The 16174-nt window shown below is 38.6% G+C and overlaps 1 protein-coding gene across 1 annotated transcript in view; it reads right to left on the reverse strand.

Moving 5' to 3' along the window:
* Nucleotides 1–6341: 6341 nt before the first annotated feature.
* HECW2 (HECT, C2 and WW domain containing E3 ubiquitin protein ligase 2) overlaps nucleotides 6342–16174 on the reverse strand; it is a 307281-nt gene continuing 297448 nt past the window's right edge. The window contains 1 exon segment of the mRNA XM_046019114.1: nucleotides 6342–8105. Within this exon segment, the coding sequence (XP_045875070.1) occupies nucleotides 7994–8105 (112 nt within the window). The 3' untranslated portion in view covers nucleotides 6342–7993.

Below are 16174 nucleotides of genomic sequence, written 5' to 3' on the forward strand. Positions count from 1 at the left end.
GAAATGTGTGAAGCCGAATTCTATCAATGTGATCATTTTATCTCTATCAGATGTTCTCATTTCAATTATATTTCAATATTTACTTTGTTTGAAAAATGTTATACTAGTCAACCTGATAGCTACAGAAGGAAGTATCTATTTTGAAGGGAAAAAAGCCATTAATAGATAAACATTTTCATCAATAGAGAAAAGTATGTAAGAAAAAAACCTTTCCCCCTCTTGATAAAGAGGTTAAATGCTTTCTAGCTAAAGGATGAAATAAAAAACACCAAGTAAAGGGACAGGGTGGCAGGGTTATGGACAAGGGGGGGGGTATGTGCTATGGTGAGTGCTGTGAAGAGTGTAAACCTGGTGATTCACAGACCCGTACCCCTGGGGCGAATAATACATTTTATGTTAATTAAAAAGAAAAAAACAAACACACACCAAGAAAGGAGCAATTAGTAGGATGGTGGAAATTATGCATTATTAAAACATTCACTAACTAAATGCATTTCAGGTTTTAATATAAGAATATAATGAAGACAGATAAATTTATCGTAATAAAATTCCACTGATGTCCAGCACTCTAGGTGGACTAACAAGACACCAAAACCAGGAAGTCGGTGCCATGGATGCAATCTCTTACTCTTCCCTTTCAATGACGATGTCAAAGGAGTCATTACAAAGGATGAGTCTTTCCTTCAACTGCTCTCATGTGGTGTTTGAAATTTGTTTCTAGTCTAAAACACAGAATGAAGAGTTTACTGGCACATTTGTTCCATGAAATCTTGACCATACTCTTAACTCACATGAATTAATACAAGGTGGTTTTTGGAAAGACACTGGTAAGCACAGATCACTGCCCTCCTCTACAGCTGCCTTTCTGCTTCCCCTATCTCTTCTGTTAACTACTTGTCTTAGTTTATGTATTTAGTCAATTCATTTACACTATCAATCAATTATAAAAGATAGTGATGTTGATTAAATAAAGGGTTCCAAACTGGTTAGAAGGCAAATTCAACTAATAGACATATTTGCTTTGATCCACTGGATTCAAAAAATCTAGAAATACCACCAAAAAATTTAGATTTCTAGGTTTCTCTTGATAAATCAGAAGAGCTTTCAGCACTGGACCTGAATTTTATGTGACTAGAGCTGGAGTAAAATATAAGAATGCCCCCTTTGGGTAAATCCCAGCTCTGTATTGCTTACAGCCAGCCAGGCTCACTCATGCAATACCTAGTTGGCCCCGAAGGCTTGTGAATATGTGATCCTTGGATGATGTTGACATGGCGAGTGGGAGTGGTGGTATGCAGATGTGTTTATGCAACACACATTCAACCAAGACGGCTTAACAAATCGTCTCAGCCCATTAGGACTTGTGCTATTCACTTCTCCCACAGTATTTGATGGGCTATCAAATACTAAAATACTCTTTTAGGGATAAACAAAATGGATTCTTAATGATAATATCATGAAAAGAGAACTTCCTGTATCCACAACGTTGCATGCTAATCCCATGAGACCTTTATCCCTACTTTGTTCTCTTTCTTCTTGAGTTTTTTCTTTCCCAAATGTATCACAGAGAAGTAATAATCTATTTTTTTTAAAGAAGATTTATTTTGGATTAAGTGATTTCATGGTGCAACATGGTTTTAAACAAAAATAGAGATCAGTATGAAAATAAAACAAATTGTACACATTAAAATATCTTTCCCTCAAAGCATTTTGGAATCATAAAAAAATACAACACAAACGGCAGGGGTTCAGGTGAGGATAAGAATACAAACTTTCCAGAAAACCAACATCTAGTCTACATTTCAGAGTCTCAGGCTCCATTTAATACCACCCACAAATCATTTCTAGGATGTCAACAATCTGCATTATTTGCACTGGAAAAAAAATAGATGAAATTTAAATATAAGGTGAAATGAGAACTGTATGATCTTAATGTCAATACTAACTACCTCCCATTATTTCTCTGTTAAAAGTCACACTGGACGAATACGAAGTTTAAATCAACTCAACAAAAATAGAAACATAGCTCTTGACTGTGACACATGGAATAATGGACACATGGCTGGAGTTGGTGAAAAGAAATGGAAAGGCTTAAAAAAATACATCACCTGTGCTCTACTGAAATCTTAGAAATAAATATGGTTTTTTTTTTACAGAGCCTTAATATTAAAAAGTAAGCATTATTATAAAATTAGATTAATACTTTCAGCAAGAGGCAAGAGAGATGCATGTATTTCTATTTTGGAATGCCTGCATCCCTATTATAAAAACATGTAATCTTATGCACTTTCCAATATATTAACAGCTTCAGATTTTACTTATGATATCATATAAAGAAAAATAGGTTATAATAATAGCTTTTAGAGCATTAAGGTCCTAAAAGATATTCAGTTCTGTGTGTTTCCTGGTTAGTCCTTCCCAGGTATTTCTTGAACATTATCCATCCTTTTTTACAGAAGGTGTAGTAACTGGAATTTTACTGATGGTTCCTTACCTGCGTCAGTAATAACTAACTCAGCCTGAATCCCACAACAGACCTATTGACACTCCTCAGGGAGGTAATATCCCAAGAGAAAATTAGATGGAAAGATATCACCTGCCCAAGGCCACTAGATGCAAAGATCACATATATAAATATAATTTCCCTGTTTTCCCCAGAAACCCTAAACTAGGGCCTGCCAATGCTGCTGAAGTGTGCCATCAAGAAAGCCAAGTAAACTGCCAGCAGATTAAATCTGAGCCAACGTGTTTTCAGTCTTGATCAGCTTCCTGAAAAATTGGAAACACTGATCGGGTCTCTATTTGAATTCGGCAACCCAATTCTTGAGTTTTTGCTTTCCGGATTAATAGGGAACCCTTAAGTAACAACTAGAAACCACGAAAATGTCCCAAAAGCTATTCTAATGTCAAAGAATGTCTGCTGAGAAACAAATTAAGCATCATAAGTATGTCAAGCTACATCATTTTTTTTTTACTTATATAGAAAGTTTAATAATAGCCACAGTAATTCTGAAGTTAAACCAAATCCACAACATAACTTAATGCTAAATTGTCAAATTTTCCTGATTCATCTGTGGGTTAGCTTTAATACTTTTGAATTCTGCTGTGCAATACCGAAGATGTTATCAGCTACCGAAGTTACACTGAGGCTAATTTCCCACCAGGCAGATTATCAAGCAGGATCCTCACTAGGTAGCACGATGTTCTTTTCTTCTTTTCTCCCCAAAAGTCAGAAACCAAATTGAAGCCCAAAGGTGATCTTTCCAGCCCTTGTTTTTACTTTCCCTTTGCTAGGGTCCCGTCTTAACCATCTCTGCATTCCTTCTGGCCCAAAGTTCCATGATTAGGGGCAGCACACACACGGGTTATGTCCTTTGTAGCAGCTGCTTGGAAGGCAGCTACCATCCCAGAGCCTTGACAGTTGGTCAGGAATTAGCATTGTGTTCCGGCCAGGGTGGGGAACACAACTGCTGGGCTTCTCTTTTCTGCTTTTCGCTTGTATCGCCCTTCTCGTGGGCAGCCGTTGGCCTTATGCCACAGTTTAGAAAGCTTTCATGTCTCTGGTCTTCCTTTGCTTCCATGTTAGAGAAACAAATCTATCACCTGCCTTGGGAATTTCTCCAATACAGTTTAGCTGAAAGACTTTCAGACTGTTTCCTGTAAGATGTTTTCTTTCGTTAGAAGTGGTCAAGTCGGGGCGCCTGGGTGGCCCAGTGGGTTAAAGCCTCTGCCTTCGGCTCAGGTCATGATCCCAAGGTCCTGGGATCGAGCCCCGCATCAGGCTCTCTGCTCAGCAGGGAGCCTGCTTCCCTTCCTCTCTCTCTCTGGCTGCCTCTCTGCCTATCTGTGATCTCTGTCTGTCAAATAAACAAATTAAAAAAAAAAAATTGCTGATCCTCTCATTTAAAAAAAAAAAAAAGAAGTGGTCAAGTCAAGAATACAATGTGTGCAGAAAGAAAGACAAAAATTGAGTGACTATGAAAAGGACAGAAAGGAAAAGAGAATCTGCAAGGGTTCCTTCATCCACATCATTGGAACCTACCTCCCAGACCTTCTAGATCCATCCGATTCATTAAGAATTAAAAAATAAAATAAGGTTAGTGATTAAAGCGGGTTTTCTTCCCCATTATTTTGCTTCCAAATAACAATAAACTACACTCCTGTAGAAATCCACCAAATGCCATAATTTTGCATTGTTTTAAATTTCCCATAACAAGTAGTAAAATGCAAGTATTAAGTCCATGAGGAGTTGTTGCTTTTTTCCCCCCCACGAATATACTAGTATCTTTCAGTGGCTTTTCAGAAGGTGACGCGTTTCAAAAATGTTTGAAAAAAACGAGAATTTGGGCAGATGCAACATCTTGCCAGATTCACTGAGAGTGGAATATGTTGTAGAAACATCAGTCTCCACGTTGTTTGAAACGAAAACTAGAATTGTAGCCATTAAGTGTTGAAACTGACCCATGAAAATCAGCCTCCACCCAGCTGGGATTGATACCTTTTAGCCCCCAGAAGCGCGTGAGCAGCAACAGACGTAAGATGGCACACGGGAAAGCATTTTGAAACGCTAAAGCGGCGCCCACACACATTCTACCCTACTGCTCATCATTTCCGATGCAGTTTCAGCACGTCTGATGGTTAATGCCGGTGAAACAGGTTTTCCTTCGATTATAGGACGTCTACTAAATTACACACCCAACACACGCCACAAAATTGTGACCACACTTCTTTAGCCAAGATCCATTTGTTTTGTGCACAAAATAAACGTCCTGACCCCCGAAGTGGGTTGGGCTCGAGGACAGGGATTTTTCCCCCTGAAAACCGAAGTTACATCGAGGTGCAGATGAAACAGAGGGAAAATGCTGGACTTAATTTTGCCATTTCTCTGATAATTCGAGGATCCTCGAGCTGCTCCTTCACGGTTCAGCTCCCTGTCTGAGCACTTTAAACCCTAGCGTGTGAATGCGCCCTGGGCCTCCCCACCTGACCAGCGTTGACACGCTATCACATGCCATTAGTTACCACGAGAAAGAGCATTTACGTGATTTATATTTTTAGCCACAGTATCTCCCATGTATGAAGGCTTCAGGGGATTTCCCAGATGGAATAAGCCGTTCTCTCTTCATTCCTTAATTGTAGAACATACCAAATTTTATTAAAAATACTTTTTTTTTTAAACCTTGGTGTCTATTTCTCTAGACTGTGAGCTTCCCAAGGGCAGATTTTGAATCTTGTGGCTCCATCACCAAACACGGGGGCTGGCACAGAGTGAAGGGCAACGGTGTGCCTCTTGCTTCCTGTAAGACGTTCTGCATACATACACGAAGCATCATGACTGTCTTTTATCGTCGAAGACTGTGTACTATAAGCATCACTCAAGAAGTTCTTAAAGAAAACGAGACCACACAGCCAAGTCATCTAGTCTCAGAGACTAGAAGAAAATACTTAGGGATATTTCTATTTGTAGGGGATATTCAAGTCTAATTTATTCTGTGGAAATGTTATTTAATGTTTTTGTAGTTACTATTGGACTTGTTTGTTTTACTGGTTAAGAATAATAGGTCAGTTATCATGGTGTCCCGATATGCTAAGGACATCTTCCTTAATTCCCAGTTCTCAGAACTAGAGCAGCAGTAGCTTTGGGAAGAAGTTAGATGCCTTAACAAGAAATATATTTGTTAGGATTAATTAAAGAGATGCATATTCTTTCAAACCTCTCTTACCTAATAATGTGGAATATGATAACAAAGTGTCACAAACCAAAATGAAAGCTAACATGGTCGATTTTTGAAAGAAATGTGTAACCTTTTACACTGGCTGCTTAGAGAATGCCAGCTCTGAACCATCAAGGATGTGTGTGTGTCTGTGTGTGTGTTTAAGTATGTTATAACTAAATTTCCTTTTAACGAAAAAAATACAAACAAGTAAAAATAGTTTGCAAAATTAAATATATACTTATATTCATGATCAGTAAGTACAAACTAACATCTCCAATTAAAACTTTTTTCTCTTCCCTTTTTCTCTGGTCCAGTTATAGTACACAGATAAATCCTCCTTTCTTATCTTCAGATTTCGGTAACCGTTTTTGGGGAACGTTTCCCCATGCTCAGGAAGGTTGCATAGTTCAGGAATGCAACATGAGTGATATTCCTCTGGAGGGTCTCAGTAGTAAACACAGCTTACCCAACAATTCGTTCTTACAAACCACCTGTGAAAACCATGCATGTGACCCTATAAAATACAAGCTGGCCAACATCCCATAATAGGAATCCCACGGCTACTTATAATTCTCAAAGAGGTGTTGGGGCAACGCCTGTAAAACCACAGGCTGGCAAACCAAATGTTAATCCAATGCTTTTATTATCCATGATTTAACTTCACTCTGTTGAAGAACTGACTCCGATTAGTTATGGCCATAAGTCAGGAAATAAACAATGATGTGGAGTAACCCCAAAAGCAATAAAAATGAAGAACATCCTCTGATAAAATTATGCAGAAATAACATTAGTGATATCATGCAGTTTCTGAGATACCATAGAAAAATTGTTTCTTAATATTGATAAGAAAAATTATGCATCAGTGAAAATGCAGGCTTAGAAATATAGTACTGAGAGTTTCAATTTGTGATGTCTTCATCGATGAGGGAAAATGGAATTCTTATTACTAAAGAGAGCTGATCTCTTGGGTGTTGCTGATGGCTCCCTAAATGAGCTTCGTGTTTAATGAGGCTGTACAAATAAAAAGCAGTGGGGGAAATACGAAATATCTGTATTAAATGCCATCCTGTAAAGTATTTGATGGATGGAAGAAGTCTAATGCATTTTAAATAAATGCATATGTACTATCACATAGAGTGAGTCTTAAAAAATTATTACTTAGATGCACAGTCCTTGTAGTAGTAGACATGGCACTGTGAGGAAGTCTGATTTAGAAGCAATTTTCTATGACCTTTGTCATGTGATGGAGGTGTTGTTCGTCGTATTGTAATGTCCCTTCAACTTTGGTACATTCAGTGCAAAATATTTCGGGGAATTTTTTTGTACCTTTATAAAAATAAAAGGCCCTTTGTTCTCTTGAGAGTGCTTAAAAGGATACGAACTAGCGTGATGCCCGAGTAAGCATGGAACCTGGAGATGGAGCAGGTGATACATACAGAATGACAGGCAGGTGCTTATATACATCGTCAAGAACATAAATATAATGAACCTATGAAAAATAAAACAGAACTCACGTGTAGTTTTTCCTGATATGCTCTGATTAATTGCTATTTTTAAGTTGTTTTCATGCATTATAAAGCATAAAATCTGTCATTAGTTATCATTGTATAACAGTTTGTCTTCAGCCGTAATTACACACATTTCACTTGGCATTTACATTGTCACAGACCACCTTATTGCAAATCTGTAAAGTTACCTCATGTTGACTGGGTTTCATTTTTGCTTGTGTCCCGTGAAAGCTGAAACCTATGGTGCACACCATGCAGGCACTCAGAAGCAAGAAAATGAACATTCTGCTATCACTTAAGGTTTCAGCGAGTGGACTTTTAGGAAACATATTGGTTTTTATTATATTATTTAACTTGCGCTAATTTGGAGATTGGGCCAAGTGCTGCCAGTTTGGCTTGATCCACGTTCAGCGGTAAGTTTCAAGATTCTCCTGAGTCCCTAAAAGTGACCATGGAGCTGATCGTGTACAGGTTCGTCTTTGTCTTGGAACATAACACAAATGGAAAAAAGTTTGGCAGTCAACAACAGTTGATTGAAAGACTGTTGGGTTGTTCCCTGGGCATCAAGCTCACCCCAGTCCTTCCAAGAGGACTCATCACCGCTATCCGGTCCCTAAATGGGACAGAGTGTGTGTTCCTGGAAAATCAGAGCATGTAGCTTTACTCTAATGGAAGTGTACTCTTCAAGCTTCCAACGTTCAGCCATTCTTCAAGAGGGCAGCTTCTGAACTTGCCTGCCCGTAAGGAGCCCGACCTTGCTTTTCCGGGTCACTCAAGTCCAAAGGTGCTGGTCTCTTCCACTGCTGTCAAGAGTTTTTCATAAAGCATGGAGAAGGATGGGTACGGCGGGAGATCCAGACGGTTGAAACACGTGTGAGCTCTGCAACAGAAGCAGCATACATAGATGAGAACGCTCTGAGCGAGAGGAGACTGTCGTGTGTGTGTGCGCTCATGCTTGTCTTTCATATGCAGAATGGCTTATGGCCCATTTTCACATTTTTTGGGGAGGATCTGAACTTATTTTAATTTCTAAAGAGAAATAGGATATTTAAAAAATATTTTCTTTATGTTTTCACAAACATTTAAAATTCACATTACATACATATTCCTATTTGTTTAGTTGTCGAAGAACTGCAAAGACAAGTTTTTTTTTTTGTATCTTTTGATGTCAGATTTTTTTTTAAAGTTTTTATTTGAATTCCAGTTAGTTAATATACAGTGTAATGTTAGTTTCAGGTGTACTCATATAGTGATTCAACACTTACATGGACATGAATATCAATTCTGGCAAAATAATTCATTTTCAGAGTTTGCATTTGTCTGGATGTCTCAGAAAATCTACAGTTTTACATTTTTTCATTTTGTTGGGCAGGGAAGAGCACTGAGTGTCTCTGAGGACCTGCCTCATGGCTTAGAGTCTCAGGGAAATTCCCCGTCTAGACTTTTCCTGTCGGGGTCAGTAGACCATTGTTACTTCTTTCAACCCTGTGCTATAATCTGTTTTCTCCTAACTCACAGTACAAAATAATGCCCATTTAAATCATTACATTAAGCATTCTTTTTTAGAAATACCTCCCTTTTGCCATGATAGGAAAAAAATATGCTTTCCTGTTATTTGCACCTGAATCACAATAAGAAATAGACAGCTTCCAAAATAGTACATCTTATCAGGAAACAAATCTGCACTTTTGACATGGAATAGGAAACATTTTATTCTGAACATACCACAGCTTGTTTGTGAAAGCTAAACAATTTGGACACACACACAAAAATGCTCCTGGATTAATATGGAATTTTAGGAGCTATGCTTATTGATGGGCTATTTTACAAGGTCACATGTTTACATTTTCATTCTTATAAATCACTCTAACTCTTAGGAAGTAAATACAATTATATTCCTACATGCAGTATCGGGCAGTGGAAAGATCGGAAGTTTGGAGCTGGACAGACCCAGGTTTGAACACACTACCAACACACTGAGTGATTTGGAGTTATTAAAACTCTCTGAGACTATTTTCTTACCTATAATATGAGAATCATATCATTTGTCTCAGAAGGATACAAGGATTAAATCGAATAACAGAAGCATTTTTTTAAAAGCAAGCTTAGTATAACGCCTGGCTTACATTCTTTGACGAAGTTATTAGTGAGAGATGTATTTTTAGCTACATTTCATTACCATTAAAAAGATTTGCTCTAGGGGCACCTGAGTGGCTGAGTCGTTAAGCGTCTGCCTTTGGCTCGGGTCATGATCCCAGAATCCTGGGATCAAGTACCGCATCCGGCTCCCTGCTTGACGGGAAGCCTGCTTTCCTTCTCCCACTCCCCCTGCTTGTCTCTTGCTATCTCTCTCTCTGTGTCAAATAAATAAAATCTTAAAGAAAAAAAGAGATTTGCTCCAGAAGCCTTCATTAAATTGCCAAAATATTATCATGACTCATGGAAATGATGAGATAACAAGGAGATAATAAAGCAGGTGTGTGGCCGCATGCCTTTTTAGGTCAGGAATGCAAAGGGGCTCAATTATAAGAATTCAGTTTAAGGACACAGCATCAGCTCAGAGCCTCCTGTTACTACAAACACTTGTATATATATCGGGTGGAAGTCCTCTAATTACTCTTTGCAGCCAAACACATTTTTAATATAATAAATTCTTTCAGAATTGCACTTGATATAATTCTTGTTAATATATTTCTTATTATACTTTCCATACACTGGAACCTCAACTTGGAAGCCTCAAGGAAGAAGTTTAACCTTTTTAAAAACTGAACTAGCATATGAAGAGATAGTCCCAGGAATGATTTAAAATCTATCTTTTTTTATAGAACTTTAAAGGAAATATAGAATTATTAAATGAAGACTGTATCTCTGTTCTAGGAAAACAGGAAGAAGCACAGAAGTAAAATATGTTTTTAATATAATTTATTCCAGACTTTGTGTGCTAGACACATAATACTCATTATCCCATTAGACTAAAAGATGATATTCCTTTAAATGAAATTTAAAACATTGCATTTCTTCGGACACCAACATAGCTGAGCATCTTTCTCCAGGACAGCTTGCTTACAACATTTCCTATTTTGTGACCTACATGTTCATCTCCTTGGCCTATTTATCTTTTTAAGTTATTTTTATTGTGATAAAACATACATCCCATAAAATGGATCATTTAGCCATTTTTAAATGCACAATTCTGTAGCAGTAAGTACACTGATAGTGTTTTGTAATCATCACTACCACTCATCTCTGAAACTTCTAAATCTTTCCAGACTGAAACTCTGTACCCATTGAACACTAACTCCCATCCTCTCCCATCCCTGCAACCACAATTCTATTTACTACAAATTTGACTATAGAAGGTACCTCAGGTATGTGGAATTAGACAATATTTGTCCTCTGTAACTGGCTTATTTTACCTAGCATAATGTTTTCCAGGTCCATGTTATGACATGGATCAGAATTTCCTTTCTTTTTAAGTTTGAACAATATTCCATTGTAGGGATATACCGCATTTGTTAATCCATTCACCCATCGATGGACACTTGGATTGTTGCCATCTTTTGGCTATTATAAAAAATCTTGTCAGGCACATTGGTGTACAAATATCCATTCAAGTCCCTGTTTTCAATTCTTTTAGGTATATACCCAGGAGTGGAAATGCTAGATCATATAGCAATTCTACTGTAAATCTTTTAAGGACCTGCCATACCATTTTCCATAGTAGCTGTATCATTCCATATTCCTATCAGCAGTGTACAAGGGTTCCAATTTGTCTACATCTTCATCAATATTGTTGTTATTATTTTTATAATAGCCATCCTATGGGTGTGAAGTCCATTTGTCATTTAAAGCTTCATGATTTCTTATTGATTTGTATAAATACTACAAAATAAAGAGATGAACTCTTGCATTATCTCCTGCTAATCGCTTTCAGCCTGTTCACTTTTTTATTTAGTTATGCATTTACAGAGCAATATTAATCTGAAACATTGTCATTATGTCTTTAGTGTGTTGATAGGAGATGTGTTGGGAAAGTGATCACTATTGCTTACACCTAGTTGGAGGTTTTGTTGTCTATGCTTTTCATGGTAGTGTTGGTGTATCAAAGAGTGTTATAGGTTGACTTAAGGGTAATTCCTCCTAAAAGAGTAACTCATAGCTGTAACCTTGAATAAATATAACTGAACTCATTTTCATGAATTGAGTCATATTGGGTGAACTGTGAAATAAAAATAATTCAGGATGATCCATTCTCTAGATAAGCCATAATCCCTAATTAATGTCTTAGTTGCTTAGGACAGGACACGACCGGAGATGCAATTTATCACACTCTTGTTAAGCCTGTTCCTTCCCTCTTGATGACCAAATACCTTCCCTTAACTGAAGGATATTTTTAGCTAATTAAGAATTAACAAAATGGTCACATACATGAGAATGAGAATTCATTCAATGTTTCAAGTTCCCAATTAAGTTCTTGCACATACTTAGTTGTAGAATTTTAATTCATTGTGGTTTTGTGGTAGGCAGAATTCTAAGATGACCCACCATGACCCATGCCTTTGTATAAGCCCCATCTCTTGAGTATGAGTGGGATCTGAAACTCACTTTTTTTTTCTTTTTTAAGATTTTAAAAAATTTAACAGAGAGATACACAGCAAGAGAAGGAACACAAGCAGGGGGAGTGGGAGAGGGAGAAACAGGCTTCCCGCTGAGCAGGGAGCCGGATACAGGGCTTGATCCTAGCACCCTGGGATCATGACCCGAGCCGAATGTAGACGCCTAATGATGGAGCCACCCAGATGCCCCTGTAACTCACTTACAACCCATGGAGTAAGGCAAAGGTGAAGGTATATTTCAGATGTAACTAAAGCTAATCAGTTGATTTTCAGTGAAACAAAAGGGTGATTACCCTGAGTTTGCCTGACCTAATTAGGTCAGATCCTTAAAAAAGCATCCGGAAAAAAAAAAAAAAAAAAAAAAAAAAAAAAAAAGCATCCGGGAGGTCAGAGGCTATCACTGTTGCTGGATTTGAAATAACCAGCCATGAGCTCTATAGCTACAATTCTGCCAACATCCTGAAAGAGTATGGAAGCAGGTCCTTCGCCAGTTGAGCCTCCAGATGAGAATGCGGTCCAGCCAATACCTTGATTTCAGTCCTGTGAGATGCTGAACAAAAGACCCAGCTAAGCCACGCATGGGCTCCTGATCCATAGAAACGTGATATAATTGTGTGTTTTAAGCTACTAAGTTTGTGGTAATTCATTAGGCAATAATAGAAAATCACTATACATCTCAAGAGAGTAGAATTAGTCCAAGAACAGTGTGATGAATGAAAGGCCCCATCAAGGTCAGGTAGTGGGATACAGCCAGGAGCAAACAGCCTAAGCTTCTGAGCAGAGAAACAGAACTCTGCATGTTTCTTGGCAGTTTCTGTAGTATCTTATCCAGTAAACCCTTAAGCCTGAGTACTCTTTTCTCTAAAGACTCAGTTCCCAACACAAAGGGAAAGACTGGACAACTTTTTTGATCATCTTGAGTCATAAGATGTAATCACCATTACTGATCCATAATCGAAGATAATCATTGCTTCCTAAATTATATCTAGTTGCATAACATACGGTCACTATAACCGAACTCTTCCTCTGAATAAGCTGAACAGCTTCTCTAGAAAATGTTTCATGAGGATGGAGGGGAAAACTGCAGAAAGATTAAGTGGTTTTCCCAAGGTCAAAGTTGAGTCAGTGGCCAAATCAAAAACAGGACCCCAGCCTAGGGGAAGTCCAACAGTACACCGAAAGCAGGAAGACTAATGCTCATTGGCTCTGTTCTTTCACCTCTTTTTGGAAGTCTGAGTGTTAATCTCATATTACTCCTGACTGAACTGCTAGCCTTAACATCCTACTAGGCTATATATATTTTGAGGACAGGGATTAGCAAGATAAACTTCAAATATATATTTTTAATGAATGACTCAGTCACAATATGCAGTAGCTCTGGGGGAAATGGTCCAAATTAGGTCAGTGTCAGTCCAGAAAACCCTGGGAGATACCAGGGGATTTTTAGGATTAGCTCAAACCCTTCAGTTCTACTTCTGGCTCACCAGAAACCAGAGAAACTCTGAGGAACACACCGGAGTGCATCAGAATCACCTTAGTAGCTGTTTACAATGGAGATTTTTGGCTGCATCCCCTGAGATGCTAATTCAGAAACTTGAGGGTGGGCCCAAGAATCTGTATTTCAACAATAACTACACGTGAGTCAGACACAGGTGGTTCCCACTGCTGGAGACATCAAGTGGATGAGAAATAAGATATCTATGCTGGCCATCTACACCAGCGTTTTGTGGACTTGCAAAAATTTCAAAACTCCTTATAAACAAGACAGCATTGCTAATAAGGAAATTGAGGAATAGTGTGGTTAAATCCGTTGCCCAATATTTACCATCAACCTGCAGCATGAGCCAAGAACAGGAAAAAAAAAAGCAAAAGCAAAACAAAACACAATCCTCTGAGGCTTTTCACACCCCCTCTCCCACCCCATTCCATGTCCTAAGAAAACTCTAGCAGAAAAGAACAGGAGGGCCCTTGGACTCTGTTGATATTGGCAGCAAAAGCACATCCCGTTATTCAGTCTCACTGAAAGGACATTTTTCAAATCTTTCAAAGCCAGCCACAATAAGGCTATAATGAGTTTACCTCATTTTAATCTTTGCAGCCAGAACCACTCACGGAGGGCAGGTCTGAAACCCATCTTTGGGAAATCACGCTGGCATCAACATAAAGAAAATTTAAAGCCCTCCAGACATCTGGTCTGACTTAATCTCTTGGTGCTTTCTGTATTCTTCAAATGTTAACTAGGAGGCCACATGCTTACCCTCTCTTCCTTCCTACACACAGACAAGTCAATTACCCGAATCCAGTGAGCCAGAAGTATCACAATTACATCTAAACTTTCCACGATCAGTTAGATTAAGGAATTTCTCTTTCTCTGTACTTATTTATTATTTTATTCCCCATTTTCCCAGAACTGATTTTTACTAGCCTATAAGGACTCAAAAATATAAGACAAGTAAGAACTTATAATCAAGATTTTAAATTAAGAAAGAAAACAAGGGATAGAGAAAGAGGGAGAAAGGAGAAAACCATGGACCTCATTTTATCTAGTAGATGTCTTAGAAATAAAATGTATTTGAATCTAATAAATACTTTTTATTTGCATTGTGGTTTAAAAAGTGCGTCGTTAATACTCTCTTTTTTCATTTGGCAGTGGTGCCGAAGCTTTCAGGTTTCAGTTTCCTTATCCCATTCCTTCCTCTTCTTCAAGTAATTATTAAATCAAAAAACAAAAATAAGCATTTTGGAAAATTCTTATGGAATCTTGGAACCGATCACTTTTTAATATCAACATTTCTTTGGAAATGTGAGTAGTCCTGGCCTAAATTACCTGTCACATCCACATTCTGCCCGTGTGAGAGAGTGTCCACAGGATTTCCCCAAGGGAATCAGGGCTGCAGTTCTAGTGGTCAGGACTGCTGGAGGCAGGGGCCAGAGTCAGCCCGGAGCTGGGCCATACAGCAGCAAAGGGGAGCTTCCTCTGTGCTCTCCAGAACCTCTAATTTAGGGATCCAATACTCTTCAGGCAGCATCCAAGTTTGTTCACCTGTAGAACATCTTTTATAATTTCTCCCCTTGAAGGTGTCATATTTTGAAACCTTGTCTTTCCCATACAAAGTGCTCTGACAATTAAAAACTAATTTTTCAATTTGCACAACATTTCATTTAGTCCTTCATTCATTGAACAAACACTTACTGAGCTCATATTGCATGCCAGGCATTGAGCTGTCCCCTAGCAGATGAGAAAGAAAAGTCTGGCCTCTGGCCATGAGGAGAGTTTACATTCCGGCATCAAAATGTGCAAGCAAATGGGTCCCCGACAGCTTGTGCAGTCTGTACCCTGTACTAGGGGATCTGACTGGGGTGAGTGGGCACTGAAATCCAGCCTGCCTTTGGCTCTGTTCACCAAATCCTGAGCCCGGACTCAGGGCTGCATTTGTCTACAAGACTGCAAGACACTTTTGTCTAATTAATCCAAAAGATCCATGTGAGTGGCCTTGCACTCAAACAATTTTAATATACTGAGTTATAAGTCTGCTCAGCCGAGTCACAAAGGCTTTAAGTGGACCCTATTGGTGACTTGAAGGATGTGTAGATGTATAAGATTTTTCTGGATAAACTACAAGGAGAAGGATGTTCCTAGCAGATGGCCCCAGGGCATGGGGAAGCACCACATCATCGGGAAACTTGAGAAGGAAAAGCACTTGCGTGAGTAGCCAAGGCTGGACCACAGGCCAGTTGGGGAGGCAAGACCACATCAGGAAGTGAGGTGTGTTCATGCAAAGACCTCTTCCACTTCTCCCGTAGATGAAAGGTAGCCAGTGACTAGATGCAGGGAGTCAGACGGCAGACGTGCCGCTCAACCAAGCAGGGAACATACGAAACGGGTGGGGGATACATGGTGAATTCAGAGTTTGTAATCAGCACGAGAAATTCAAAGTTACCAATCACGCAGAAAGATAAAGTTCAATTAAAGTAATCCAGGGATTGTGTTGTTAGCCTAGATAGATTTAGAAACACTAATAAAGGTAAAACTTCCATTACGGATTTTAAAATATTCGTAATTTCTCTAATATCCCCATTACTATCTTCATAGGCCATGATATTTAAAGCAGGAATTTCCGCTAAGACTAGTTCACAAATATTTGTGTAACCCGTGGTGGTACAAAATTCCTCACCAGGTGTTCAATAAATGCAAACCAAGGGAAGGGAATTCTGGCCTTTACTATCTCCATCCCTCAACTGTCATATACCATTTGGTGGCCAATGACGTTGGTTATCTGTTCATTCAAATTCCTATATTACTTTCATCTCTGTTAAGACCCACATGGATAGA

This window comes from Meles meles, chromosome 9 (genome assembly GCF_922984935.1).
Source record: "Meles meles chromosome 9, mMelMel3.1 paternal haplotype, whole genome shotgun sequence".
Classification (NCBI taxonomy): domain Eukaryota; kingdom Metazoa; phylum Chordata; class Mammalia; order Carnivora; family Mustelidae; genus Meles; species Meles meles.